Source organism: Trifolium pratense, linkage group LG3 (assembly GCF_020283565.1).
Source record: "Trifolium pratense cultivar HEN17-A07 linkage group LG3, ARS_RC_1.1, whole genome shotgun sequence".
Classification (NCBI taxonomy): Eukaryota; Viridiplantae; Streptophyta; class Magnoliopsida; order Fabales; family Fabaceae; genus Trifolium; species Trifolium pratense.
Window position 1 is genome coordinate 14,227,402 of NC_060061.1, and position 27,448 is coordinate 14,254,849.

The window sequence follows — 27,448 nt, forward strand, 5'->3', positions numbered from 1 at the left end:
TAAAGTGCATGTCAACAATCGACCACCTATTAAAACAGTCTACAAAAAAAGTCTATAGTAGAATTTTCCACTCTACTAATATTAATGTAAGAGATGCAGGATACCAGAAACAAAATAATGTATCAAATAGTGCACTAAAAGTTTCCTAGGAGGCTGAAACAGAAAAAACAAAAAATTCCTGAATGATTATTAAAAAAAATAAAAATCAAACCAACATTATTAAAGACATACTCTAACGCATAAATTTCAAACTGTGGCCAACAAATCAAATAAACTCAATCCAATAAATTTAGACTCAACACAAGGCTTGCATACTCTATAGTGCATAAATAAAGTTGCATCAGCAATCAAATTGAGAAATCACGTTTTGAAGCTTAAGTACAGATAAAGCTTTTTAAAGTGAGTAAGTGAGCAATCCTCTATAGTGCACAAATAAAGTTGCATCGATATCAAGTTTAAAAATCCTTATGAATTAACCAACTTAAATGCAATGATAAATACATCCTTTAGCATTACCTGACAAAAATATATTGCAATACTCTATGTATTAAGTACTTTCGACCCGAAAAACAAGACTCTGGATTGCATGAGTTCATGCATATTTATGAAGAGGATACTAGTGTGAATTTTCCAGCAAGCTCTGCCCAAACTTGAGCATACAGGCTTTCGGTTTGTTCTATGCTCTAATGGTAAAAGATTAAAAACAAATCAAAATACAAATATTGATTTGTCAAAGAAACTACAAATATTGAAATCGACCAAATCTACCACTGGACATGATAAACAGACTAAATGAAATACAGGTTGAAAGGAGCCAAGCACATATCATGATTCATGATGCCAACAGAAACAGAAAAGTAGTAACGCGGACCATGATAGACAAATCGTGCAGACATTTTTTACGGCAGCAATCTCAAATCTGATACTAGGGAGCGCTGGTGGAAGAGAATAGAAATTTAGGACCAAGCTCAGGTTTGACTACCGTTTTATTGCAAGACAAACCAGATATCAGCAAACAAAACATCACATAGAACAGTTACAAGGTTGTATGGGAGCAATCTTCCACCAAATAGAACAAAAACGCGTAAAAACAATGGTTGCAGTTGCTCAACTCATCAAGATCTTCCACATAATGTGCCACAATCATAGAAAACGGAACCCCCTTCATACATTCCCCGCAAAGAAAACAAGAGTGGTATGCATATTGAGTGCAATTGCAGATTGCCTGTTGCAGCTGAAAAGATTTTATTTTGTTTTAGTTTAAAAAACCATGTATGTCCAGTTAGCAACAAAGGAACCCAATGGTGAATCCAAAAAGATCACATTTAGCCAAGAATCCTGCCAAAAGGTCAATAACATTAATAAAGCAAAGACTAAAACCAATATCTAGTGATGATGAAGTGTGCATGTATTATGAATATTTAATAATTTACCCGCTTGACTACTTTCTGAAAAAAAACCAACCATCCAAAGCCATATAACATTCCAAAACCTCTTTAAACAGAATCAGGTAATCCCACGGAAAACATGCATGAAAGTCACAAATCACAAGATACCAGCAGCAATTATTGATAGCATAGAGGACAACATCGAATTCAACGGTATGTCACTAGATCACAGACCAAAAGATCGGCATATAGGAACATTAATTAGTCTAACAAAGGTGCCAAGTATTGCATATCAAAACATTGGTATCAGTGGTCCATTCAAACAACAATCCCAGAACATTGTGAACGAAAAATAAAGTTGAATCATCAGCAGCAACCCCTTTGATTTCAAAGCTGCAAAAAATCACAATTACAATTTTGTTAGAATCAAGAAAACAAAGTTCAAAATGTAGAGATCAATACACATTACATACCTCAATAGAAAGATCAAAGTATATCAGCGATAGCCTCCAGATCCACGTCGTTCTCGTTCATACGGTCCAGCACGGTCACGATCACGATAGTATCGATCACTTCCAGAATCTCCACGACTACCACCATCCCTGCTGCGACCGCCAGAAGAACGATCTCCATTTCTATCTGGACCATAGTGACCACCACCACCACCGCTTCCACCATATCTACTTTCTCGGCCACCATACCTTCCCCCTCTCCCCCCTTCACTAGGGCACTCCCTAGCAAAATGACCAGGCTTACCACAATTAAAGCATCCTCCATCAATAGATCCTCGACCACCTCCACCTCGATAATCTCGATCACGGTCACGATCACGACCACGTTCTCGGTAGCGATCACCATCATCTCTATTTGATCCTTGTTGAGGCTGAGCTTTATCAACAGTAATAGTTCGCCCATCTAAATCTATCCCATTCATAGCATCAATAGCATCTTCCATTGCTTTCTTTTCATCAAATGTAACAAATCCAAAACCGCGAGAGCGTCCAGAGAATTTATCAACAACCACCTATTTACAAAATAAAATGAAAGAGAACATTAACAATCTCCATTCTACAAATAAAAAATGCTTAGAAAACAGTTCTCAATTTTTTATCATATTACAATGATTTTGTTTTATCTTATTTACTTGATTGACTAGTAAAAAGGTTCAAAATATATTGCAAATTTCCTCATAAAGCAAAAATGCGTAGATGTAAACCAAAAGTGCAACATAAAACAATTTCTAGTTATAAACATGAAATAAGATAACAAACACATTAATTTGATATTGATCACCTTGGCCTCAGTAAGCTTGCCAAATTTTTCAAATGTATCCTTTAACTTTCTATCAGATGTTGACCATGCAAGGCCACCAACAAAACAGCGATATTCATCCTCATCTGACATTTTAAACTGCATATATACAGGAAGACAGGCATTAATACATGGTGTTGAATTAGCTCTGCAGGATTAGTCATCCCACGATCTATATAGTATATAAATGAGCAAAAGAAACCATTCCACATTAATTAACCCGATTAACCTCGAGCAAGAAGCTAAGAAAATTGGATTCGTTGTAAACCAAAAGGCAGCACGATATTATGATAGAAAGAAAAAATAGCAATACTGAATAAACAAACACAAATTGTCGAAGAGAAGCATCCTACTTCCTGATCATTAGCATCTATATACTATAGCAACAACATAAAAGTAAACAAGTCTATCTATACATATTTTGGAACAAAAAGCCATCAAACCCGTTTACATTTAGATGCTAATGTGGAACTATTTTCAGACAAATCAGTCAAGCTCAATCGTAATTCATAAGAGATTTTGAGAAGTTTATAACAGTTTATAAAACTATGTGAATATTTTGTTTATTGACATATTGGACATATATGTTTTGATGGGCATGTAAACCAAAAAGAAGAAGAAAAAAAAAACTATTTGGTTGGGACCTAATAGGTATCGTGCTGAAAATAAAAACTTACCAGGCTAAAATCTTTCCAAAATCTCTACAAAGAAATAATACAATACAAATTAGAAGTATGAACCTACAACAATAACAAATGAAATTCTCACATATTACATATTAACAGAGATAACAGAATCCAAGGTTTTAACTTTTAATAAACAGTCCGTTACCGAGAAAACAGCCATGACAAAACGATATTGGCAGCAGCCATTACCCATTTTTATAGAGTGGAAACTAAAATCACACTAAAACGCTGTTACAGCCACGGTAAAATGCAAATAGAAAGAGAATTCTGTTTTTTTCAATTGAGATGGATAAAAATCACATATTTAGTACAAAAATGAACATAAATTACATAACATTATCTCCTTTTTGTTCTTTCCCTAGTTCAAAACTTCGTATCTATCTCTTTTTTTGAAGCAGACTTCATATCTATCTCTAATTTAAGTTATCATACATATGTGATAGTACAAATAATTTTAACACGATTTGTGTGATGGTATGATTAATTCACAACCAGCCGAAATCTCATTTTGCGACGGCGACCTAGACCGCTAGCTATTTAAAACCTATCAAAATCTATCATTTCAATTACACAGTGGGTAAACAAGAATCAGCTTTTCATATTTAATAGTATGAAATAGAACAAGTATCAGCTTGTAATAGCTAACAATTTTAATCCGAAATTGATAAAAATTGAACAATAACATATATGTATCATGATCCGAAATTGAAGAAAACACAATAACCTAATGATTTTCCCAAACACGAATTACAGAAAATCGTACTCATAATCTATGATTCTGAGCGAATTGTGAGAACTAGAAACCAATTTAAATCGGGAAGAGGTAAATTTGAAAGAAAAATCGATAGAATATATGAAGAAATTGGAACAGTACCGTGCGTGAGTTAGGGCGTAAGGATAACCAACTATCTCCTCTGCTCTTTCGAGTTGAATTGAAAAAACAAAATAACCCTTTTATTCTTTTTTTATTATTAGGTCACGCAACCAATTCCACCGTGTCAGTACTTTCTTATTTAATTTAATAATTTTAATTACGCAGTTTTTTTTTTTTCCAACTCAAATTTCATGTATATTACTCAAACCTCATCACTGAATTAAATTTAATGGCTTTCTTATAATTATTTTTGGGCGAAAGCAGCCCTCTACCATCCATCTCATTGCATTCCATCGTCTCGTAAAGCTCGTTCTGATCTTGGATGAAGAACGATCTAAATATTTACACAAAAGTTATTTTCAGGATCTCTTATCATTATTTTCATAACATCGCTATTTAGTAAGAAATATTCACACAAAAAAGAGAAGAATGCATAAACTTGTTGAAAAATTTGAATAGTATGCATGAAATCTTATGTTCAATAATTCGCTCCATTAAGAACAAAACCAAAATCTAAAAATATTTTAACTTTTTAACCAAAATTAGTATGATGTCTGTACTACAGTATGGGTCGCACGTTTCACATGTTATAATTAGAAGTAACATTAATTTTGGTTTTCTATGGCGGTATTTTTTAGGAGAAAACTTAGAAACAGTACTCTAGGTACTGTTCATCCTGTTGCCCACTAAAATCATGACAAGTGTATTAAAAATCCATGTCATACTAACATTTTTTTTTTTAACCAAATAAACTTAATTCATATCATTAACTAATAAATGTTCAATACATAGGGGAATAATCTCAAATCTACGGAAATTAGCCCAAACATTGGCGACCCTAGCAAGAGTATGAGCAACCAAATTTGCTTGTCTCATACCAAACTTAACCTCAAAGTTTATATAAGAGGAAGACACAAGAAGAATAATGTCGTTAACAATTAAACTAAATTCCGAATTGTCCCGTCTTCTCGAATGGATAGCGATACTAACATCCTCTTAACTTTATTATTTACCCTATTTTTTTGCTGTCAACATATGCAATGCAATGGCACCAGCGTTAGGTTTTACTCCCTTATTACTATCTGGTCTAGAAACTCGATTTTCATGAAAGCCTTTAGATTGATAACAGAGTAGAAACTCTTTGCCCTCACTTAACCTCAGCAGCCATCAAACTTGTTTATTCCATACACCACTAAAATGCAAGAACCAGTTGGTCAAGCCCTTTATTTAAATGTAAACTGAAAACGAACAAGTTCTTTCTACACAACAATCAATGTGCAAATCTGGTTAATTTTTTATTCTTTGTATACAATTATAAATATAAATGTCAAAATAACTCACCAATACTATTACTAATTTGGGCGACATATAGACCAACAAGTTTAGAACGTGCACGACGTTCATACATTTGGGCGAAATGCAAGCTATCGATAATAGCATCCCAAGATTTGCAAACAAACCTTGTAGAGTTAAACAGAGAATCAAGAGGAACCAAAGTAAAGATATAAAACATCAATTCAGGAAGTAACAAGTTTGAGATGAGTTTACAATTGTTATTTTTGTTGACATGATGACAGCAACAGTAAATGCAATTGTTTACTTATAGCAGAATTGAAGATACTTTAGCAGAGAAAGTATTCATATTCAGTAAGAAAGTTTTCTAGATTCACTATTGAAAACCAAAGATAATAACCAAAATCTCAAACCAATTTTCACCTATTACGAAAGACTAAAAGAATGACATTAAAATTTATACATAATCTGAAACAGTTATTGATCCAACATCATTTGATCCCACAAACTCTGCAATGCTTCTGTTCAAGCTCAGACTCTTGTTTTAGCTTTACTCTGCTCCTTTGTGCCATGTTTATTTTTGCACCCTTTACATTTACAATTTTTGGAGCAACCAACACCGCCCTTCAAAATAAAACCACCCATTGTAACTCAGATTATAAATGAAACTAAAAAATACATGATATTGATATATGTAACAACGAAAAAAACCTTAGCACATGAACACCATTCGATATCACAGCCTCTTTTCCTGCAATAGCATTTTGATGACTTTGGTGCTAGAGTTTTGTTGCGGTCATCCTGCTGGAAGAATGTCATTAATATATAGGACCAAATCTCAAAGTAAAAAAATGTTTGAATTTAATTTCTAACCTCAATTTGAGATGAGGTATCAGAACTTGTTATGACTTCAGGAGCAAGTAAGTGTGAATTGGAAGTCCCTCCTTCCTCAGTTAGATCTGACATGTGCCTGCAATGTCAAACTTTGCTGTTAGGCTAACGAAGAAAGTTAAAAACCATAATGAAATAAAGATTATGAAGCAGAAGAATCAATAATCAATGATTACACTTTCCTCTGACCGAAATCTTCACTCGGAATGTTAATTGCTGACTGAACGAAATCTTCAGCAGCCTGAACCTCAATTTGAGATGAGGTATCAGAACTTCTTATGACTTCAGGAGCAAGTAAGTGTGAATTGGAAGTCCCTCCTTCCTCGGTTAGATCTGACATGTGCCTGCAATGTCAAACTTTGCTGTTAGGCTAACGAAGAAAGTTAAAAACCATAATGAAATAAAGATTATGAAGCAGAAGAATCAATAATCAATGATTACACTTTCCTCTGACCGAAATCTTCACTCGGAATGTTAATTGCTGACTGAACGAAATCTTCAGCAGCCTGAACCTCAATCTCGGATGACCCCAAATTTGTCTCCATTGATGTAGCGACCTGTGATAGCCGATTACCTTGGCTCCCAGAAAGATGCAAAGAAGTGAAGCAAGTAGGTAACGCTGTTGATGCTGGAGGTGCATTCAAGTCAAAACCTGGCATTACATTCCCGGCAATAGGTAACGCTGTTGATGCTGGAGGTGCATTCAAGTCAAAACCTGGCATTACATTCCCGGCAATAGGTAACGCTGTTGATGCTGGAGGTGCATTCAAGTCAACACATGACAAACCACTTGGTTCTTGATTGGCAATAGGAGATGGCTGAACTGAATTCGTCGTAGCACCATCTTGTACATAGCCAAGCAATTCATCAATAGAGACAGCCTCCTCAACTGAGAGTAGACTAAGCATGTATTCGTGAAACAAATAATCATCCTGCATATTGCCAAGCATAATAAACAAACCAACAGGAAAAAATTAAATAGAGTAAATTAAAATTTCATGCATACAAAAACCAGGAACGATCATCGATTGTTGTAATAAGAATACCATGGAGACTAATCATATCAGGTCATAAATAAACACATTATCGCAGGAGTTAGATCCTTAAATTATTCAGGAACAAAACGAACAGGAAATCAAAGACCATTAACCCCAAACATAAAGAATGTAAACACTTTAAAATGAAAATAAAGAAGTGACTGACATTTTAATAAACTCGCCTCTCAGAAGCAAGAAGCAGATAAACTAAGCAAAATAGGGAAAAAACAAAAAAGAAAACTTCAAGAAATTTCCGAATTTGATAGCGAAAACAAAGATTTTTGAAAGAAACATGGTATACAATATGTAAAATGAGTAGCATTGGTGGGAAAAATATTGAACTTTGGGAGATATATCCAATTCACAAAAGCTGATCATATAACATAGATTCAATACAAAAATCTACAAATTGAATTGTTCAACTTTCAACAGAAGCAAAGTGCAAGAAAAGAATTCATATGGTTGTATAAGGCATAAAAATGCAGTAAAGTGAAAGGAAAATGCAGCAAAAAATGGAGAGAAAAGCAAAATGGGAATGATTAGGGGATGAAACAAACAAACCTCTTCTTGTTTGTTGGAAAAAGGGTGGTTCTTGTTCTCCTCTGGTGCAGCCATCTCTAACAATGCAAGAAACTTTGATATTTGATACTATCACACTATTCACTATTGGATAGATATTACTTGTATTTAAAGTTACACTTTCTCTCTCAAAAATGACACCTTTTCCTTATAAAAGGCCTAATTTTTTATTTTTATAACTAATAAAAGACCTGATTATAATCATATAAATATAAATAACCGTTAAAAAACTAACAAACAACCTCTTCTCCAAGTTTGTTATACGGTAGTTACACTAGCTTAGAAGTTAGCTGCTAAGTTGGTTGCTTAGCTGATAATGAGAATCTCTTAGAATGGGGAGACCTGTTTATGTAATCATGTTGCAATTAGAGAGATTGAGATTCTTCCCTTACGGTGGCAAAAATCAAAGTAATTTGTGTGTTTGACAGAAATTGTGGTGGTGAAAAACAGTGATGATGCAATTTCCATTGTTAAATTAAACTTAAAGTTAACATAGTGGTGTGCGTCAAAAAATAGTTAAAATAGCCGGAAAAATGCTTAATGCTATGAATCACGGACACAGACACGAACACCGAACACGACACGGACACCGATACGTCGACACCGATAAAAAATTGGAAAAATGATATAATTTAATGTAATCATAAGTGTCGGTGTGAGTGTTCGACACAGACACGCCTAATCTGAGGAGTGTCGGTGCTTCATAGGTTTAATTGCGTATACTATTTAATTAAGTTGGATATAACTTGAATTTTAGTACACGTGTCATGATCTTAGTGGGCACAGGATGAACAGTACCTAGAATAATGTTTTAAGTTTTCTCCTATTTTGCGTCCAAAAAAATAAAATTCTCCTATGTTTTATTGATTTAAATTATTTTTGTTAGTAGTAAAAAAATATAGTAATTTTGTTGGCATAATATAATAAGGGCATGTTTAAATTGGCTTATTTATCACTTTATCTAAATTAAATTAAAAATTTATGAATCAATATAACAAAAATCATCTATTTGCATAAATTATTTTTAATAGACTCAAAAATATGTTAATTCAATAGGCAGTAAATAAATTGAAAACATACTTTTATCAACAATTTTTTTTTTTTTTTTTTGAAAAAAGACTTGTTAATTAAATTGAAAGCCTAATCCAGCCAAAATCCCAATATCTACCATCCATATTTTTCTTGCACATAAATCCAACGGTTAAAGGTTAATCTGAAGAGTTGATTAATTAATTTATCAATGGAAAATAAAAGCTTAGTCCAATTGAGGCGAGGGTTTTGAATAGGGTTTAGGAATTAGAGACACCGCCAAAATCATTTTCATCTAAGTTCTTCAATTTCAAACTTGTTTATTCGATTCCGGAAGAAACAAAACCATGTGGTATCTCTGCGTTTTCTTTCACAGATATTTGGATTACAGAAAACCCGAAGTTGAATCTTTAGCACAACTATTTGGAGCTTTCAAAGACAACCAAAACGATGTCGTTCATCCCCAATTGCAATGGAAACTCCCTCTTCATCACCACCCAGATTCTCCTTTCCATTTAGTTAATCTCCCTTCTGAAGAAATTGCTCGCAACATTGCTAATCGAAGTCAGTTTTCATTTTCACAGTTACATTCTTTTTCATTTTTATTATTGCTACAACTAATTTTAGTTTAGCCCTTTGATTATTTTTCATTTTTATTTTTTGTGTTTGCTTAAATTTCTTATTTTTTATAATGGGTTTGTATAAATTTTGAATTTTTTAGGTGGGTTTGTTCAAATTTTAATTTTAATTTTTTTGTGGGGTGGTTATTATGTAGGTATACTTGTGAAGGGAATGTATGAGCTATGGGGTGAAGGGGGTAGCTATGAGGAGTTGAAGGAATCTATATTGAGTTATCCAGATGAGAGAAAATTGCCATACTTGGATTCTAACAGCACTTTCAGGATTACTGTTGATACCTTTGGGAAGGTTATTAGTCTACAGGAGCAAAAGGAACTCATTCAAGGGTTCACATATATCCCTTTCAAGGTTTTGTGTCCTTTAATCTTATTTATTGTGACTGAGGAGATTCTCACTTTAGTTATGTGTAATTAGAACTTGATACATTGTGAAAATGTTGTGAAATTTGATATATTTACTTGAATGAAGGAAACTATTGACTTTATGCTTAATTTCGATGTTGTTTGGTGCAAATGAACCTTCTTTTGTGCGTTCTGTAGATTGATTAAGTATAGTTGTTTAAAATGCAGTTTCAGTAATTTCTATTCAATGCCATTTCATTGGAAACTATATTGTCTGATTTTGGCTTGGCATGATTAAAACTACATTATAGTTTCTGTGAAGAGTTGACGAATTATGTGTTTTCTATCCCTTTGTTTGATTTGATTTATGTTTTTTAGTATCCGGGATTTTGCATGTTAATTGTTAATTTTTATCAAGCTTTTTGATGTTTATAATTTATCGAGCACTATTTTACAACTTTGTTTATCCTGTGTGCATCTTGCCATCCCCATTTGTTTTCATTTGAGATGGCCAGAGTCCCTTTTTGATCATTTGAGAAGTCCAATGCATTACAATAAATGAAATTTCTCATTATTTATTATGCTCCTTCTCTGAAAAACTCATACTATGGCAAGAATGTATGTCTTATCCATCGTAGTTTGGTCACTTTGTTTGCAGGGAAAAGTAAATTTGAGAAACCCGGATCACAACTTCTGGCTAATAGAAATTGATAATAGTGAAGGTAATAACGGTCTTCCTCCAGTTGTCCAAAAGACAATGTTCTTTGGTCGTGAAGTTGGTGTTTCTGATAGGAAGCTTATACCGACATACGAGTTGAAAAGCCGTACTTATCTTGGGCCAACAGCCATGGATGCTGAGATAGCTTTTCTAATGGCCAACCAAGCACTGGCTACACCTGGTAAACTAGTTTATGACCCTTTTGTTGGAACCGGAAGTATTCTTGTTGCAGCAGCTCATTTTGGAGCAATGACCATGGTCTGCTTCTCATTTTTTCTTCTGTTTTTTTTTTCTAACTTATCCTTTTGATTTCATTTAGGAAAATTCATGTTAATATCCATGCCGATGATTTTATTTAACAAGAACTCATCTAAATTGTTCAGGGTGCTGACATTGACATTAGGGTAGTACGTGATGGACGTGGTCCTGACCGTAATGTTTGGAGTAATTTTAAGCAGGTAATTCTGGCAAACACTCTTACAGCTTACACTTGTTTTATGGCTAGTAAAAATAACCGTGTATAGTAAATAAAGTTGGAATTTAGCACCACGACCGAATTTGCTTGAATAAAGCGTACATTATGATATGCATCTCATTCCGATAAACTTATTAGACTGTACATTTTGCAGTATGGATTGGAAATGCCTGTTGGTCTTTTAAGGGCTGATAACAACCTTCCTCCCTGGCGTCCTGGGCTGAAAGAGGTAATTTGTTTGAAAAAAACAATTCCTGTCCTTGTACTTTAATTTGTAATTTTTCTTCCAATCCAAAAGGAGAGCATCTATTGTGTTGTATGTCTCGACACACAAGTTAATAATTTTCCAATATTAGTAATTGTCTTGTATGTCTTGACTGTTTAACAACAATAACCAAGCCTTATTCCCTTATCCACTAGTTGGAAATTGGAATACACATAAGGTTCAATGGGCCATAAATCATATTGCATTATACCAAATCATATTGTTTCTAATTTTCTTGCTCAATACTTCACCACAACAGTTAGTGATTAATATAGTATGACAATAATCAGCAAATGGATTGGTAAATTCAATATTTATAATAAATTATTAAGCTGAGTGACTTCGCTCAAAGTTACTCCGAGAGTAACTTGATCCCTATAGAAATTTTGGCTGCTGGCAAGTTTTGCTACCAGTTGTTATGTACTGGATTTATGAAGATAACTAGGGGCATATTCTATAAGCGTGTTTATCCCTAAAATCATGTATGAACTGTGAAATACAAAAAAGAATTGAATGGATGCAAGGTTTGTTCATAATATTTGAAGTTTTCTGTTTGTAAAGGTATTTGATGCGATCATATGTGACCCTCCCTACGGAGTGCGAGCTGGGGGACGCAAATCTGGTGGCAGGAAGCTACTTAAGGGGGCGGTGGAACCTTACATAGTTCCCGACGACAAAAGGACAGATCACATACCATCAACTGCACCTTACAGTTTAGTTGAGTGTGTACACGATTTGCTTGATCTTGCTGCCAAGATGCTTGTAATGGGTGGCAGACTCGTGTTTTTCTATCCCATATTGAGAGAAGAAGACTCTCCACATAATCATTTCCCGGAGCATCCATGTTTTAAACTGATTTCTTCTTCTGAGCAGATCCTCAGTTCACGATATTGCAGGGTATTACTTACAATGGTTAAGATAAGTCCGTACACGGAGGAAATACATTTGGCAGCTAGGTTACAACACCTTGAGTTTAAGGAGAACCATGTAAAGTGGTTAGAAGAAGGTAATCTTCATTCTGCAGTTTTTAGTCCAGCGGATGCTCAGTTAAAGGAGGCAGGCGATTACAAGAGTAAGGATTCAAAACTTAAATACAGAGGAAAATACGTTTAGATTTCACAAAGTAGATGCTTATGTCCCTTAACCATTACTGTAGCCAGACGGTGTACGTTTCTATGTCCATGAGGATGATAACTTTTCACTATACAGAGGCCAATGTACCCATATGCCTCCCTCCTTTTTTCAATTTAGTGATATTTTTGTTTAATTTGTTAGATGTATCTTTTTATTCTCTTGTATTTAATTTGATGGGGTTGATACATTCCTATTTTCCATAGTTATGCTAGCGTTTACTTCACTAGTATAATTTGACTGTCCTATTTTGATAAGCTCTGCCTCTCAAACATTAATTTGATTACTCTGGTCAATTCTCTCACCTTATTACTCTTGGTTTTGTTTGTACTTATGCCATGTGAAACAACGTTAATTTGAGGGAAATGGATCAACTACACTATTTAGATGAATAATTAAAATACATTATTTAAATGAGAGAATGATTGATCAAGAGAATTGTGATTTCAGAATATTTGACCAAACTCCAAATATTACTATTAAACAACAACCCTAATGGTTGATGTTTTGGGATGGGTGCTACTTCTTGTATTGGGTTAGTTTATACAAAGTGAAGCTTTGGACTTTAAATGGGTCGCTTGCTAGTGTACAATTAGATTGATGTCCCTTGAATTAGTCTGTTCTTGAGTTGGGATGATACTTTCCTCTCTCGATGGCATAGGATGAAAATTGTATGAATGGGGTCACGACTAAGGCGGGATTCGAGAGAGTAGCTCACTTGTTGATTCATGAACAAATGAGTCGAATTATACATAGTTTAAGTTTAACTCATTTTGTTTTCAAACTAATTATCTTTGTTGACTCTTAAAACTATTTTTGAATTGGTTTACTTCATTGTCACCCTAATAAAAAGAGCATATTTTAACCAAAATAAAATATGAAAGAGCATCCTATGCTAGTAATAATTAATACACAAGAACATGACACATTAGAAAATTATCCTCAAAATAGAACAAACAACATGCTGCACAAAAGTAAAAAATGTTACTTTTTGATGCCCAACTATTTGACAGGTAACTCTTTACCTTCTTGAAAATAACAGGTAACTCCTTACTATAAACGTAACAATGTGTACTAACTCTCAAATTTAACTTAAGTGACAGGTAATAACTCTTTACCTTCTTGAGCTGTTTTGTTCACATGTTTATTAGGGGTTAATAATCTAACTTTGCATTGGTGTGTTGTGGCTGTTAGGCCTGTTTGTATATGTGCTATTTTGTTTTATCTGTTCAATGGTCTTTTAGTTGGGAGGGTATGTTTTGTGCTATCAGACAGATTGTATTGGTGGTGTAGGACATATCTTATGCCATTCTTTTTTTATTTTTTTCTTTTTAATTTCATATATTTCTTGGCTTTCTGAAAGGAAAAAAAAAAAAACTCTCTACCTTTCATTTGCCCCTAAAACCCACCATATATGCCTATATATGTAGTACTATTTCACTATATCCCAACAGCAAGCTAGCAAATGAACTGAAAAACAAGATGATATCTTCAACATCAACCATGCAGCACTTGCTACTTCTCCTCCTAATCCTAACCACACAACACTTCATACCTTCACTCTCAGAAAAATGTAACCCACATGACAAAAAAGCTCTTCTCCAAATCAAAAAAGAACTTGGCAACCCAACCCAACTCTCTTCATGGAATCCAACTACCGACTGTTGCGAAAGCGACAAATGGTTAGGTATCTTATGCGACATCCACATAGAAACCTACCGCGTCAACAGTCTTGAACTCTCCGATCTCGACCTCCCTGAACCCCTTCCAATTCCACCCTCCATATTCACTAACCTCCCTTTCCTCCACGACCTCACTTTCAACCACATCCCCAACCTTGTCGGCCCTATCCCACCGTCCATCACCAACCTCACCAAACTCCAGTACTTGTACATCATGCGTACTAACATTTCCGGCGAGATACCCAACACCCTCTCACAGATCAAGACTCTAATAGGCATTATTTTGTACTACAACAAACTCACTGGTACCCTCCCAGACACCCTCCCATCTCTCCCTAACCTTGAAGAAATCGCATTCATTCACAACCAACTCACCGGATCAATACCTGAATCATATGGAACGTTCTCGAATTCCTTCACAGGGTTGTCTCTCTCGCGAAACCGCCTCTCCGGAAAGATTCCAGCGTCTTTGGCGAAGCTGAACTTGTTATATGTGGACTTGTCACGGAACGCGTTGGAGGGTGATGCTTCGGTATTCTTTGGATCAAAGAAACGCACTGAGTATATAATCTTGGGCAATAACTCGTTTGCTTTTGATCTTGGAAAAGTTAGGCTGCCGAAGAATTTGAAACGGTTGGATTTGAGGAACAATAAAATTTACGGTACATTGCCTAAGGAATTGATGAAGCTGAAGCATTTGAGTAAGTTGAATGTGAGCAACAATAACTTGTGTGGTGAGATTCCAGTAGGTGGAAAATTGCAAAAGTTTGATGAGTCTTGTTATGCTCATAATAGGTGTTTGTGTGGTTTTCCTCTTAGACCTTGCAAGACTTGAATTGTATCAGCTACCAAAACTATGTGATCATAAGTTTTAAATAAAAAAGCTGGCATGCTTCATTTAAAAAAAGTGATTTTATAATTAATTACTATTCGTTCTGTCTCGTATATTATGTGTGTCTAAACTTATTTTCGAAGAAATGTATCTCTAAAATCTAAAATATTGGTGTATGCTTTTTTCACATTTTTTGTTCATTTTACAATTGTGATGTGATATATTTGGACACACAATTCTTGGTATCGTATCTCTACACTGTATGTCATTGAGCGTAAATAAATACTGTCTCAAGAAAACAAAAATTAAAAATGAAATTTGTATAAACATATGATGCATGTGATCAATGTCAAAAAACATTTTTCTTTACACAACCGCAGACGCTAATTCCCTCGATGTAACTGGGATCCATTTAAAGAGTTGGTCTCTCCCAACAAATACTTTTTCATACGCCCCAGCCGGGGATTGAACTTAGGAATATAAAGATATTTTAATATTTGCATATTATTTTACATTATAAAAAGTGTGCAAGTCTCAGATGAAATGCATAATATGGAATGGATATAGTAATTGTGAAACAAAAATAGGGAGAAAAAGGAAAATCTTTTTCTTTTGAACAAAAAGGAATATCTTAGTGTGTTTGGAATCAGAGTGGGGAAAATGGAAATTAAATGATTTTGCCACCAATCTTTGGTTAACCAGATGCGATTAAAAAAAAGTATTTTTTATGTTAGGTTGATGAACATAAAATTTGACACCAAATTATTTACATGATAAGGGAAAGTTGCTTTTTATTGTCTCTGCGGCATGTTGTTCTACTTTAAACAATATTTCCTCATGTCCATGTTCTTTTGTACTAGCATAGGATAAGTTGCTCATCTTTAATGCACTTTCATAGACCTAGGATAATCATGTGATCAAATTGTCTTATGGGTTTGGAATATTTGTCAAAAAGTCCATTTTTTCATGTATTATTTTTTTTTGGAGTTTTTTTTTCGCCCTTGTGCTTCTCGTGCGTCCTTTTATTTTTTTATTTTACATTTTCGCTACTTAAGTAGTCGACGTTATAAAAATGAGAAATTTTTTATTAAAAAAATACATCCTAACAAAATTTTCAAGATCTTACACATCACCCACTTAAGTAACAAATTCAGTTCATTGGTTAAGTAGCAGACGTTATAAAAAAATGAGAAATTTGAGAAAAAAAACCTCCTAAACATGAAATTTTCAAGATTTTACATATTCGCTACTTAAATAGTCGACGTTATAAAAATGAGAAATTTTTTATCAAAAAAATACATCCTAACAAAATTTTCAAGATCTTACACGTCACCCACTTAAGTAACAAATTCAGTTAACTGGTTAAGTAGCATACGTTATAAAAAAATGAGAAATTTGAGAAAAAAACCTACTAAACATGAAATTTTTGAGATTTTACATGTGCGCTATTTAAGTAGTAGACGTTATAAAAATAAGAAAATTGAGGAAAAAACACCCCTAACACCTATTTGGTAAGTTAAGAGGGGTGCGCGAGAAAAGTAAAGGGACACTAAAAGAAATTTCTTATTTTTGTGAATCCCCTTCAAACATCATATTATTGAGAAGAGATTGTCTTAGAAAAGTGTGACATGAGATAAGAATCCATTGAAATTATTATCATCCATTTTAAGAGCGAAAGATATTTATACAGAGTCTTTTTTTTTTTCTTTCATTTTTTAATCGTTGCATACTTGCATTGATAAGAAATGTATACTATAGTGTCGAATAAATCGGTGTCATTGTTGAATTCTATGATAGCAAACTCAAGGTAGAAATATATTATCTCTCTTTCTTCTTCTTTCTTTTTATAGGAATTGATCAACCTCCTAAATGCACTAAAATTACAAAAATTACTATAGTGTAAACATAGATAATATATTTTCTGACCGTAAGTCGTAACTCACTTACAATACCGATATTACAAGGTTGAATATCTTCACTTGAGTTCAAACCTAGAATCTCACGGTTTCATTTGTGAATTTTAGTAATGCTTTTCACTTTGTCTATCGACAAAAAGAGAGAATATACTCGTAGTTAAATGTGCAAGTTTCATTTTGTAAATGATATAAATTACATTGTATCTTCTTTTTTAAAACAGATAAATTATATTGTATCACGTCAACATATAACTTAGTTTCCACTAATATCCATCAAAAAATTATGGGGCACACAAGTTGAATTTTTCTTGAGTTTTCTCTAAAGAGTTGGGAATCAATTTTTTTTATCACTTACTAAAAAATATTTCAAATAAAAAGAGAAATTATAAATCCAAACAACATAACATCTTATTATAAATCTGATATCTTATATTATACATCTAAAATTGATTTAAATCTTAATAATCTAACAAAAACAATGACAAAAATGATTTGGTGGTTTTGCCCCTCTAATTTTGCACTCACCTCCTTTGCCACATTGACCTAAACAAATCTGATTACAATGGTCGTCGTCTGCACTATTTGGAACACAACTGCCTATATGATTGTCGAAACAACACTTCAGACTTGATTCTGTAATTGCACCAATATCCACTTCACCATTTGTTTTCTCACATCCTGATAATTCAACTTTAATTAGTTAGATTCACTTGTACGTACGTCACTAATTTATAATAACAAAATTAATTAAAATAATAACATCAAAATCTGTTAAATTCTTAAGTTCTTCTTTTGAATAATTTTTTAAAATAATTTAATGCCTGGAAATTTATCCATTGAGATAAATAAGCGGAAAATTATATTCTGAATTTTTAATCTCATACTTTTGTATATATAATACGATATTATTATCAACTATTCACATGACATATAATTTTTTATGAAAAATACTAAACAGTGTCTCTGAAGCACTAGTTAAACATATTAATAAAAAAAAAAAATTCATCTTAGAATTTCTACATTCAATAAATCAATACTTTATGTTGCCATTATTATGTTTTTTCTCATCATCACGGAATAAGAGAATGATTTAGGGACAGAACAATAATTATTTAGGAATTTCCATTATGTAAACAATTATATAGTTAAACATAAAATACACAGACAATGATTTTTTTTTTTTTTTTGATAAGCACAGACAATGATCTTTGGCCTCAAAGTATATAGAAAGAAAATACACATGTGTTCAATAATATACCAACACATTATGTATGATATTTTAAAACACGTGATGTGTCACATTCATTAAATGATGTGTGTAAAAAAAATTTACACCGAAAATTTAATATTTTAATTGATTGTGAAAATGAAATTACCAAAGAGCACAGCTATAAAAACAATGCATGTAAGAGATAAAAGTCTTCCCAGTCTAGCCATCTGATCTCTAAATTAATTAGTTGAATTAGTTTAGCAGGTGTTGTGGATATGTCATGTCAAGACATATATATATATATATATATATATATATATATATATATATATATATATATATATATATATATATATATATATATATAGATTGAATATTTTTATTCACAACTCGATAGGTGAGTTTCCTTAGAGGATAGAGAGTACGTTATTATGCGATTTAAAATGAGTAACACCATATCAAATAAATAAAGAGTTACTCTAATTGGTGTCAAAATAAAAAAAAAAAGAAAAAAAGAGTTACTCTAATTAATATGCACTTTTAACTCTTATTTGAAATATTAACTCCTTTACTAATTTTTTTAAACTATGGATATATGATTTGCATCCTATAATAAGAACTAAACGTTATCTTTTGTTTTTTTTTTATAAAAAAAGTTATCTTCTATTAATATTTTATATAGGCTTAAAAGCAATTTTGACCGCTCAAGTTTCACAATTGTACGGTTTTTGCCCCCTATAATTTTAATTGTGCGATTTTAACTCCCCAAATTTGACAATTGTGCGATTTTTACCTCCCAAGTTTCGATTATGCGATTTTGACCTCATTATATAATAAGTTTTTATAGGTCATTATATTCATATATCTATCATATACTCTCCCCATTGACTCAAAATGTAAACAAAAATGGATTAAAGAAAATTAATGTATTTAATCCAAATTTTACTCTAAATATACATCTTTTCAAGATTATTTTTGCTTACATGAATCTGGGTACATGTGGGGTTTTAGATAAGGTGTGGAGTAGTTGGGTGCCCTCGATGGTGATTGTATTTTTATGGCAACTACTTCTTGATCGTCTATCTACAAGGAATAATTTGGCATATAAAGGTATATATATAGTTCACCAAGGAGTTGATTCTTTGTGCATTTGGTGTATAGAAGATGGATAGTCGAAAAATCACATTTTTAAATAATATTATTAACTAAATAATTATAAATAAATAATCCAAACTTTTTAAAATTACATTTTTAAATAAATAATTATATTTATGAAGAGGGATTTGTTGACTCCAGGAGTAAGTCTCCATTGACTTACTCCGCTTAATAACTCGATATCGGCATTATATTTTTTCAATCCAACCGTTGAATTCAAAGATCTCATTGAGTAGATCAACTCCACAAATTTTTATAAAAATTCAAAAAATGTAGTTATGTATTCAGACTATTAATATTCAACGATTTTTTTAAAAATTTGTCATACGTTCGATTAAAATTGTCAGAAAAAAGTATCAAAAGGTTTTGAATTTTTATCATCCATTGGCTTTAATGTTCTAAACTTTATTTACATGGGCAAAAATGTAATTTAAAGGGAAGAGAACGACACTGAAGAGAAACTTTCAATTCACCTTCCAAAAGTGCGTCGTCTTCTTCTAGCAGTGTCAAAACAGATTTCTGAACCGCGAAAAACAGGTACTACTACATCACTGCTGCAACTTTATTATTCCTCTTCTTATTTCTACTACACCTTTCATTTTCATCATCGTTGTTTCTTCTATTCAATCAATATCTCGCCTCGCCGCCGTGCCTGACTCTCCGGCAGGGAAGAGTTCCGATCTCTGACTTCCGGCGGCAACAACTGGTGCGTGACCTAACTCTTCTATTTTCATCTACATTTCGTGCATGCATGAATAATTACCTCCGTATTAATTCTTTTTTGCTTAATCTAAATCTAATATTTTCTTTTACTTATTTACATGCATGATTCAAGATAAACAAAGTTAGTTATTATAATTGATTAATTCAATTCCCCTAAGATGCACTCATAATGTCTATACCGTTATTATAATTGATTAAGTTAGTTATTATGGTTGGGAAAATTCAATTACTCTACTTCCAGGGTAGAGAAGCCTCATAATTAGGATCATAACATCCTCCTCTGCCACGCCACCCACAATTTTTTTCTAGATCTAGGTGTTTGGATAGAGAACTTATTTACAGCTTATAGAACAATCACTTAACATGATAACGCTTGTGTATAAGCTCACATAATCTATTTTTTTGTATATGCTATAAGATGTTTTCATAAGATATCTTTGAGAACTTATAAAAATAAGCTGAAAAAAGCTTATGAAAAATGTCATAAGCTGTTTTTATAAGTTTTGCCAAACAGTTTCAAAAAAATTATAAACTCAAATAAGTTATTCTAAATAGGCCCTCGGTCAATTTTCAGGATTTGAAACTACACATTTCCTTTTAACAAATTGCTGGAAGAAGTGATGAATAGCACTGGAACACTTAAGTCTTCAAGTTCTGAGTTGGATCTTGATCGACCCAACATTGAGGATTACCTCCCTTCAGGAGCCGCCATTCAACAAGAACCCTGTGGCAAGCTTCGCCTGTATGTCTTTTGTCTTCCATATTCTGTTTGTATTGCTATTTGGATAAAGAACATAAGTGAGAAATTAAATGAAGAAGTAGTATTTTCCTCACTTTATCTTTTTGAAGTATGGAGTTTTAGTTGTGATTTTGGAGTAAACACGGAATCGGTCCCCAACTTTGTAAGACACTCCCGAATAGGTCCCTGACTTTCTGAATATTTCAAAACAGGTCTTTGACTCTGTTAAATTGAGAATAAGTTGATAAACATATGAACCATATTGATAATAAGCTGTAAAATATAGGGACTTAATTGATAGTAAGTGGTTAAATATAAGGACCAACTTGACAATTTAATAGAGTCAGAGGCCTTTTTTAAATATTCATGAAGTTAAGGACCTATTTGAGAGTGTCCTACAGAGTCAGGGATTAATTTGATAATTTACTTTGTAATTTTGATATTAATAGTTTTCTATTTTCTTCCGGATATTTCTTTCAGGCATGACTTGCTCGATATTTCTCCTACATTATCTGAGGCAGCCGGTGCTATTGTAGATGTAAGCTTTTTCCTTCATCTTTTATTCATTGTTCTACTGTTTTTATGTATCAGCAGTTATCTTTTAGAGAGCCAATTGTAATGACAGTATTGTAATGTAGAGAGAACTTTATGTCAAACATAATGAATTCTCCATCCTTTAAACTCTTAGACCTGTTTACTTTGTGAAAACATTTTCTACTTTTATTTCTTAAAGTTTGTGTTAATTTTACTTTTAACAAGGAGATACTAGATTATTGAAGTGAACAATTGTTTTTTGGCAACAATGAAAATGCCAAAAAATTGTTTTCATTATTTTCAAAATGCATAATCTCTAAGTGGCATTTTATCTTCTCTCGATCACAATGGTTCATTTCAAGTCTCGCAACTTATTAACAAGTTAAATTGAACACATGTTTTTAGAAAATGAAAATAGAAAATGTTTTCTCAAAGTAAATGGGACTTCATATATATATATATATATATATATATATGTGTCTCTTTTTCTGTCTTGGCTACGCTTTGATGGTTACTCTTACTCACACATTCAGAACTTTTATGTTGGACCAGGACTCATTCACAAGATGTTTTAAGTCAAATCCTCCAGAACCATGGAATTGGAATATTTATTTGTTTCCTTTGTGGTGTTTCGGAGTTTTTCTTCGATATTTGATAATATTCCCTACAAGGTTAGCTTATTCCTGATACTGTGCATCTTACTGCTACTATTAAGTTTGGCTATTATAGGGTCTGCTTAGCTGATTTCAGATTGTCTTAAGCATTAAGATTGACAATATATTAGGAAAATATTACTTTTAGGATGTAATTTGAACTTTCACTTTTCACTATCTAATTCACCTGTTGTATTTTGCCCTTTTTGTCTTATTTTGCTGCTTGTTAACGAGTTCCTTTATTGTCATCTGTTCTGGCAAACTGATGCTCTCCTAATTGATCCTGCAGGGCTCTTGTGTTAACAATAGGATGGATTATATTTCTTTCCTCCTTCATTCCAGTGCACCTCCTATTGAAAGGACATGACAAGCTGAGGAGGAATATTGAGGTGCATATTCAACTTATTCTTGATTCATTCCATTTTTTTTCCTCCCTATTTTATGTTTTTAATCAATATTTGTTTTGTTTTCTCTTTTCTTACACACTACTACTACTGAAACTACTGCTAATGATCGTTCTAACAGCATAAAATATAAATGACCTCGTAGAATTTAATTGTTTTTTTATTCAACTTATATCTATCAGCTGATTATCTATATTGATACACTAATATTGTTTCTTAAGAAAAAGGTGTATAACTTCAGGTTGATGTCCATATTTTGGTATATCCTTGTGTACTTCTATTTGCCTACTGTCACGACTTTTAAGTTTTAGTTTCATTTGGTTTTAAGTATCTGTTATCTGGTTTCAATTCATTTTGCCTCACCTGGTGGGGAAAATATAGCATTCGCCATACATTTTGTTTTCATTTTACTGCAAAAAATGAAGTATTTTTTCTTGCAATAAGAATATCAATATCCAATTAAAAGCCAGGTTAGTTGTGGAAAGAGAACATTGTTTAATGGCTGCATTTAAAAATCAAATGGTCAATTAGACTACAGAAGAGTTGGTAGAATCTTGAACAATGAAAACCACCTGTGGAGAAGGTGTCTTTTTATGGTGGGCACCATTTAAACTTGTCCACTATGTAATAATTTACTTGATTAATGGATGCTGTATGGAGTGTAGTACAAAATACAAGTAATTTTCATATTTCTTGTTAGTCATGCAATGTATTGTGATCATGCTCTCGCTTTTTATCCCTTTGCTGGGTTTCATCAAATTAAATGTATTTGAAAATTGTTAATTTCTTTCAGAGGTCTTTGGTAGAGATGATGTGCGGTTTCTTTGTTGCATCTTGGACTGGGGTTGTCAAGTACCATGGGCCAAGGCCTAGCAGGAGACCAAAACAGGTTTGTCCAACATATATTAATGTTGTCATATTTTCCTTATTCAGCTAAGATAAATGTAATTATTCACAAGTTAATGTTTCCCTTCATTTTCTTAACAGGTTTTTGTGGCCAACCACACTTCCATGATTGATTTCATTATCTTAGAACAGATGACCGCTTTTGCTGTTATTATGCAGAAGCATCCTGGATGGGTTGGTAAGCAAATAGAGAGTATATAGAGTACGATTTTAATACACAGATCATGTGTCTTCATCATGGATGAGAAGCTTTATGATCAAAGCATTTGTTGGTGTTATTGAAGTTAAAAGGTTTTAGATAAATATAGATAGGGATAAGTACTTCAATCATATGCTGTTAGGTGGTCTAAATAGATGATTTGAAAAATAGCTTCATGATGTTGGGTTGTTGTCATAATTTATCTTCACTAAACTAATTATGCATTTTATTTAAATTTAAATTATATGTATTGTGCAGGATTGTTGCAAAGCACCATTCTGGAGAGTGTAGGATGTATCTGGTTCAATCGATCTGAGGCTAAGGATCGAGAGATTGTGGCAAGAAAGTTAGTATAAGTAAAGATACTAGAACATATATCTCTTTTCCAAAATTCCTCTTTACTTATATGATTCTGCATATTCTAGATTGAGGGACCATGTCCAGGGAACTGACAACAATCCTCTTCTCATATTTCCTGAGGGAACATGTGTAAATAATCACTATACAGTCATGTTCAAGAAGGTATGTGAATCATTTGCAATTGCAGTTGATATAAAATGCAGCAGTTATGTTATCATGTTTATGGAATAGCTTTTTCTTTTTTGTTCTGTTATTTTGCACACATTGATTTCTCTTATATTCCTGTTCTTATTCTCTTTGCTGAATCCTTCTTACTTTTAATGGTGTTTAGGGTGCATTTGAACTTGGTTGCACAGTATGCCCAATTGCAATCAAGTACAACAAAATTTTTGTCGATGCTTTTTGGAATAGTCGAAAGTAAGATGTTTCTCATGTTAATTACTATTTATTTCCAGTGTTTTCAAATATTGGCCATTACTATGGAGGGTTTTAGGCAGTGCTATGACACTCTATGGAGGGTTTTTGGCTTTCCGAATTGACAACTATGATTACTTATTCCACTACATTGTTTATTGATGTAATAGATATTCTGCATTTCATGCATTTGCAGGCAATCTTTCACTACACATTTGTTACAGCTAATGACATCTTGGGCTGTTGTTTGTGATGTTTGGTACTTGGAGCCACAAAATCTGAAGCCAGGAGAGACACCCATCGAGTTTGCAGAAAGGTAAATAATCTTGATCCCCAACATATACAAAGGCTTATGTTTGCGTGTTGTCTAAGTGTGGAAATTGTGTCTATTTTATTTTAATTATGCAGGGTTAGAGACATAATCTCAACTCGTGCTGGCCTTAAGATGGTTCCTTGGGATGGATATCTGAAGTATTCTCGTCCTAGTCCAAAGCATAGAGAAAGAAAGTAAGTTCAAGTTCCTAATTTTTCTGAGTGTCCACTGTGCTGTCATATATTGCCTGCAATATAAATGTTATTATTGAAATTATAATTTTTATGTTGTTTTGGTTTCCTAACATGTTATGGGCTCTACTCAGTAGTGTGGTCGCTTATATTATTTTCACTTGAGTATTGTTTGCTGATGATTGCAGTATTTGGTCACAGTTGTTTTGTTTGCATGAATAAGATTATTTGTTAGTTTTATGCAAAAAAAAAAAAAAAAAAAGATTATTTGTTTGTTGTATTAAATGTGTTACTTTAACTACGGGTGTTCATGATATGGGTCAACAACTCAACACAAATGTTTGGTTCTGTGTGTGTGTTTTTTTTTTTAATTCGTGTCGAACTCTAATCTGACCCGTTGAAAATTAGATAATTTTGTTTATGTAATTTAAGACTTTTCTGTGTTGAATTTAGAAATGTTTCACTTTAATTCATGTGCTTAATTTTAAAATTATGGAATCTCTAGTCTATTACTCGTAATAGAATTTGGGAAAAGTTAACATGTGCACTGTTTAACCCATTAGATTAATATTTTGGAATTTTCAAAATATTTATGTCTTATAACCCAAACCAACCCAACACATTCATCAATGGGTTGGGTTAATTCGAGTTTGACAGAAAACTGATTTTGACTCGATCCAAACCGGTGAATTTTGATTGAATCGGATAATGAATTTGCCCTAAACCGACTCAACCCTACACGTGTACACCCTTAACTTGAACTTTTCTGTTTATGTCAATGTCAAAATATAATGTTAGTGTTTAACCATATTCAATGTCCCTACATTACAAATTGGATTGATTAAGTACTATAGGAACATATTCAATAAATAAATGTTTATGCTGCAATATGCATCTAATGCTGTTTCTTAGAAATTTACATTCTACTGTCATGTGTTAGTTTCTTTAGTTAATTCTTATGTGTCATGTTGAATATATTGGCTATAACTCATTTGTAGGCAACAGAACTTTGCCGAGTCGGTGCTGCGGCGCTTGGAAGAAAAATGACTTACACCTTCTGTATATTATTCTTATTTCTGCTATTCTCCAACCCTCTTTTTCTTTTAAATTGTATGCCACTATTTATATTTAGGTTCATTTTGCATACATCCAAAAAATGTTGGCCAATAAAATTCTGCAAGGATGGTCATTTTCTTGTACAAATAAACGAATAGGAGTTATGTCAAAAAAAAAATAGGAGCTAGATTTTTCATGGATGATTAATTTTGATGGGGCTCTGGATCTGAACCTTCATTCAAACATATTGACAGGAATTTGTTTTTTTGGTACATAAGCTAAGGCAGGAAAAGAAAGTTGGCAGTAATTTGTTCCTTTTACATATCTTTTTCGTGAGTTATTTATTCCATTTTTATATAGCTTTTACTCTTTACCTATTATATAAAAGACACCAGTGGGAAGAAAAAAAAACTGAAAAATAAGGAAGATAATTTTCTTGAACTTTTCCTTGTGTTTCCTTGTATATTTTTGCCCAAGTTACAAACTTAATTTTGTGCATTTTCAGTGAAGTTTAGAGGGTATATTTTAAATATTTGCGAAGTGAAACGATAAGAATAGATTACTGCATTAACGCAATAATTGTTGTCGACTGTCCAATCAGAAACAAACAAACAAACAGTTGAAATTTAAATTGTAAAATAGACCAAATAGAATTAGATGAATTAGTGCAACCAAAAAAAAAAAAGATGAATTAGATGAATTAGTGCTGTTAAATTATTTTTCTATGGCCGAGATCGTCTAATGCATGAAACTCTGTAAAGTAGTTACAATAGGCGATTTAGGTCCGTGAAACACCTATCAACAATCGTAGTTTTAAAGGGCGTTTTTTTTTTTTTGAACGCAAGGACATTGTTTTTCTTTCCTCATTAACACTACTCCTATCTAATATTTGAGATCATACACGGTTTTAGGTGCAATGTCTAGCTTCACATTTAAGAAAAAATCATGACGACCATCAATATCTGAAACAATGTAAATAACCTTAAAATTAAGATTTGTCTCGGTAGAAATAGTTTTCAAGTTCTAGAATTCAAAATAGACTGTTCAAGTTCTAGAATTTCAACCGGCTGCTCGAGTTTTAGAACTTGAATGTGTAAAATTCTAAAATTTTATATATGTATTGGGGGTGCTCGATTCTAGAACTAGAACGTGTAAAATATATATAGTTCGAGTTCTAAAATTCAAGTAGAGTTTTTTTAATAAAAAAAAAAATTCAGGGAGCACGCAAGAAACGCAAGAAGTTAGGGATTGGGAAAAAAATTGTTTTGCGACATAGGTTAATTCAAGTCCAATTAGATATATTTTTGGCACGTGTTCAATGCATAATGCTCTATCAATGTACATGAAGAGGATTCTAGACCTTTCTAGAAGACATCCCTTTCATAGAAGTCTTTCAAGAACATGAAATAGGTTCATGCATTTTTTATTTTTTATACAAAAAGGTTCATGCATCTTTCTCTTTAGTTATGTGATCTTTCATTAATGTATAATTATTTTGGATATA

At 32.7% G+C, this 27,448-nt stretch overlaps 4 protein-coding genes across 8 annotated transcripts; 3 read left to right on the forward strand and 1 right to left on the reverse strand.

The window, feature by feature from the left end:
- Positions 1 to 1,553: 1,553 nt before the first annotated feature.
- Positions 1,554 to 4,353, reverse strand: LOC123915768 (glycine-rich RNA-binding protein RZ1A). 4 transcript variants are annotated; one of them, XM_045967002.1, is made up of 5 exons: positions 4,260 to 4,346; positions 3,377 to 3,400; positions 2,682 to 2,798; positions 1,862 to 2,412; positions 1,554 to 1,781 (listed from the first exon to the last, which is right to left on the reverse strand). In XM_045967002.1, the coding sequence occupies exons 3-4, from the start codon at positions 2,790 to 2,792 to the stop codon at positions 1,885 to 1,887; spliced, it is 639 nt and encodes a 212-aa protein (XP_045822958.1). In that variant the 5' UTR covers positions 2,793 to 2,798; positions 3,377 to 3,400; positions 4,260 to 4,346; the 3' UTR covers positions 1,554 to 1,781; positions 1,862 to 1,884. The 4 variants fall into 4 exon arrangements, with proteins under 4 accessions (XP_045822958.1, XP_045822956.1, XP_045822959.1 ...); XM_045967000.1 differs by having other exon boundaries at positions 3,377 to 3,439; positions 4,260 to 4,312; XM_045967003.1 differs by lacking the exon at positions 3,377 to 3,400 and having other exon boundaries at positions 4,260 to 4,353.
- A 4,924-nt stretch (positions 4,354 to 9,277) lies between these two features.
- Positions 9,278 to 12,953, forward strand: LOC123917894 (tRNA (guanine(10)-N2)-methyltransferase homolog). The gene is made up of 6 exons (XM_045969804.1): positions 9,278 to 9,652; positions 9,864 to 10,075; positions 10,727 to 11,044; positions 11,170 to 11,244; positions 11,416 to 11,490; positions 12,088 to 12,953. Exons 1-6 carry the CDS (start codon positions 9,436 to 9,438, stop codon positions 12,637 to 12,639), a joined length of 1,449 nt encoding a protein of 482 aa, XP_045825760.1. The 5' UTR covers positions 9,278 to 9,435; the 3' UTR covers positions 12,640 to 12,953.
- Positions 12,954 to 13,909: 956 nt separating this feature from the next.
- Positions 13,910 to 15,410, forward strand: LOC123916334 (polygalacturonase inhibitor 2-like). The gene has a single exon (XM_045967771.1). The coding sequence runs from the start codon at positions 14,140 to 14,142 to the stop codon at positions 15,172 to 15,174; it is 1,035 nt and encodes a 344-aa protein (XP_045823727.1). The 5' UTR covers positions 13,910 to 14,139; the 3' UTR covers positions 15,175 to 15,410.
- Positions 15,411 to 19,892: 4,482 nt separating this feature from the next.
- On the forward strand, positions 19,893 to 26,264 carry LOC123916854 (glycerol-3-phosphate acyltransferase 9-like). Of its 2 annotated transcripts, XM_045968420.1 has the most exons (14): positions 19,893 to 19,989; positions 20,120 to 20,158; positions 20,750 to 20,917; positions 21,395 to 21,452; positions 22,001 to 22,119; positions 22,391 to 22,490; positions 23,299 to 23,394; positions 23,493 to 23,589; positions 23,869 to 23,956; positions 24,036 to 24,132; positions 24,302 to 24,387; positions 24,581 to 24,700; positions 24,793 to 24,891; positions 25,887 to 26,264. In XM_045968420.1, the coding sequence occupies exons 3-14, from the start codon at positions 20,796 to 20,798 to the stop codon at positions 25,933 to 25,935; spliced, it is 1,131 nt and encodes a 376-aa protein (XP_045824376.1). In that variant the 5' UTR covers positions 19,893 to 19,989; positions 20,120 to 20,158; positions 20,750 to 20,795; the 3' UTR covers positions 25,936 to 26,264. The 2 variants fall into 2 exon arrangements, with proteins under 2 accessions (XP_045824376.1, XP_045824375.1); XM_045968419.1 differs by having other exon boundaries at positions 19,918 to 20,158.
- The last annotated feature ends 1,184 nt before the right edge of the window (positions 26,265 to 27,448 follow it).

Coding starts and splice junctions, on each gene's coding strand:
- LOC123916334 (XM_045967771.1), top strand. CDS start 14,140: ATGATATCTTCAACATCAACCATGCAGCACTTGCTACTTCTCCTCCTA.
- LOC123917894 (XM_045969804.1), top strand. CDS start 9,436: ATGTGGTATCTCTGCGTTTTCTTTCACAGATATTTGGATTACAGAAAA. Junction 11,245..11,415: donor TTTGGAGTAATTTTAAGCAG/GTAATTCTGGCA, acceptor TACATTTTGCAG/TATGGATTGGAAATGCCTGT. Junction 11,491..12,087: donor GGCGTCCTGGGCTGAAAGAG/GTAATTTGTTTG, acceptor CTGTTTGTAAAG/GTATTTGATGCGATCATATG.
- LOC123915768 (XM_045967001.1), bottom strand. CDS start 2,804: ATGCAGTTTAAAATGTCAGATGAGGATGAATATCGCTGTTTTGTTGGT. Junction 2,413..2,681: donor GCAAGCTTACTGAGGCCAAG/GTGATCAATATC, acceptor TTTTGTAAATAG/GTGGTTGTTGATAAATTCTC.
- LOC123916854 (XM_045968420.1), top strand. CDS start 20,796: ATGAATAGCACTGGAACACTTAAGTCTTCAAGTTCTGAGTTGGATCTT. Junction 20,918..21,394: donor CCCTGTGGCAAGCTTCGCCT/GTATGTCTTTTG, acceptor TATTTCTTTCAG/GCATGACTTGCTCGATATTT. Junction 24,133..24,301: donor ATACAGTCATGTTCAAGAAG/GTATGTGAATCA, acceptor AATGGTGTTTAG/GGTGCATTTGAACTTGGTTG.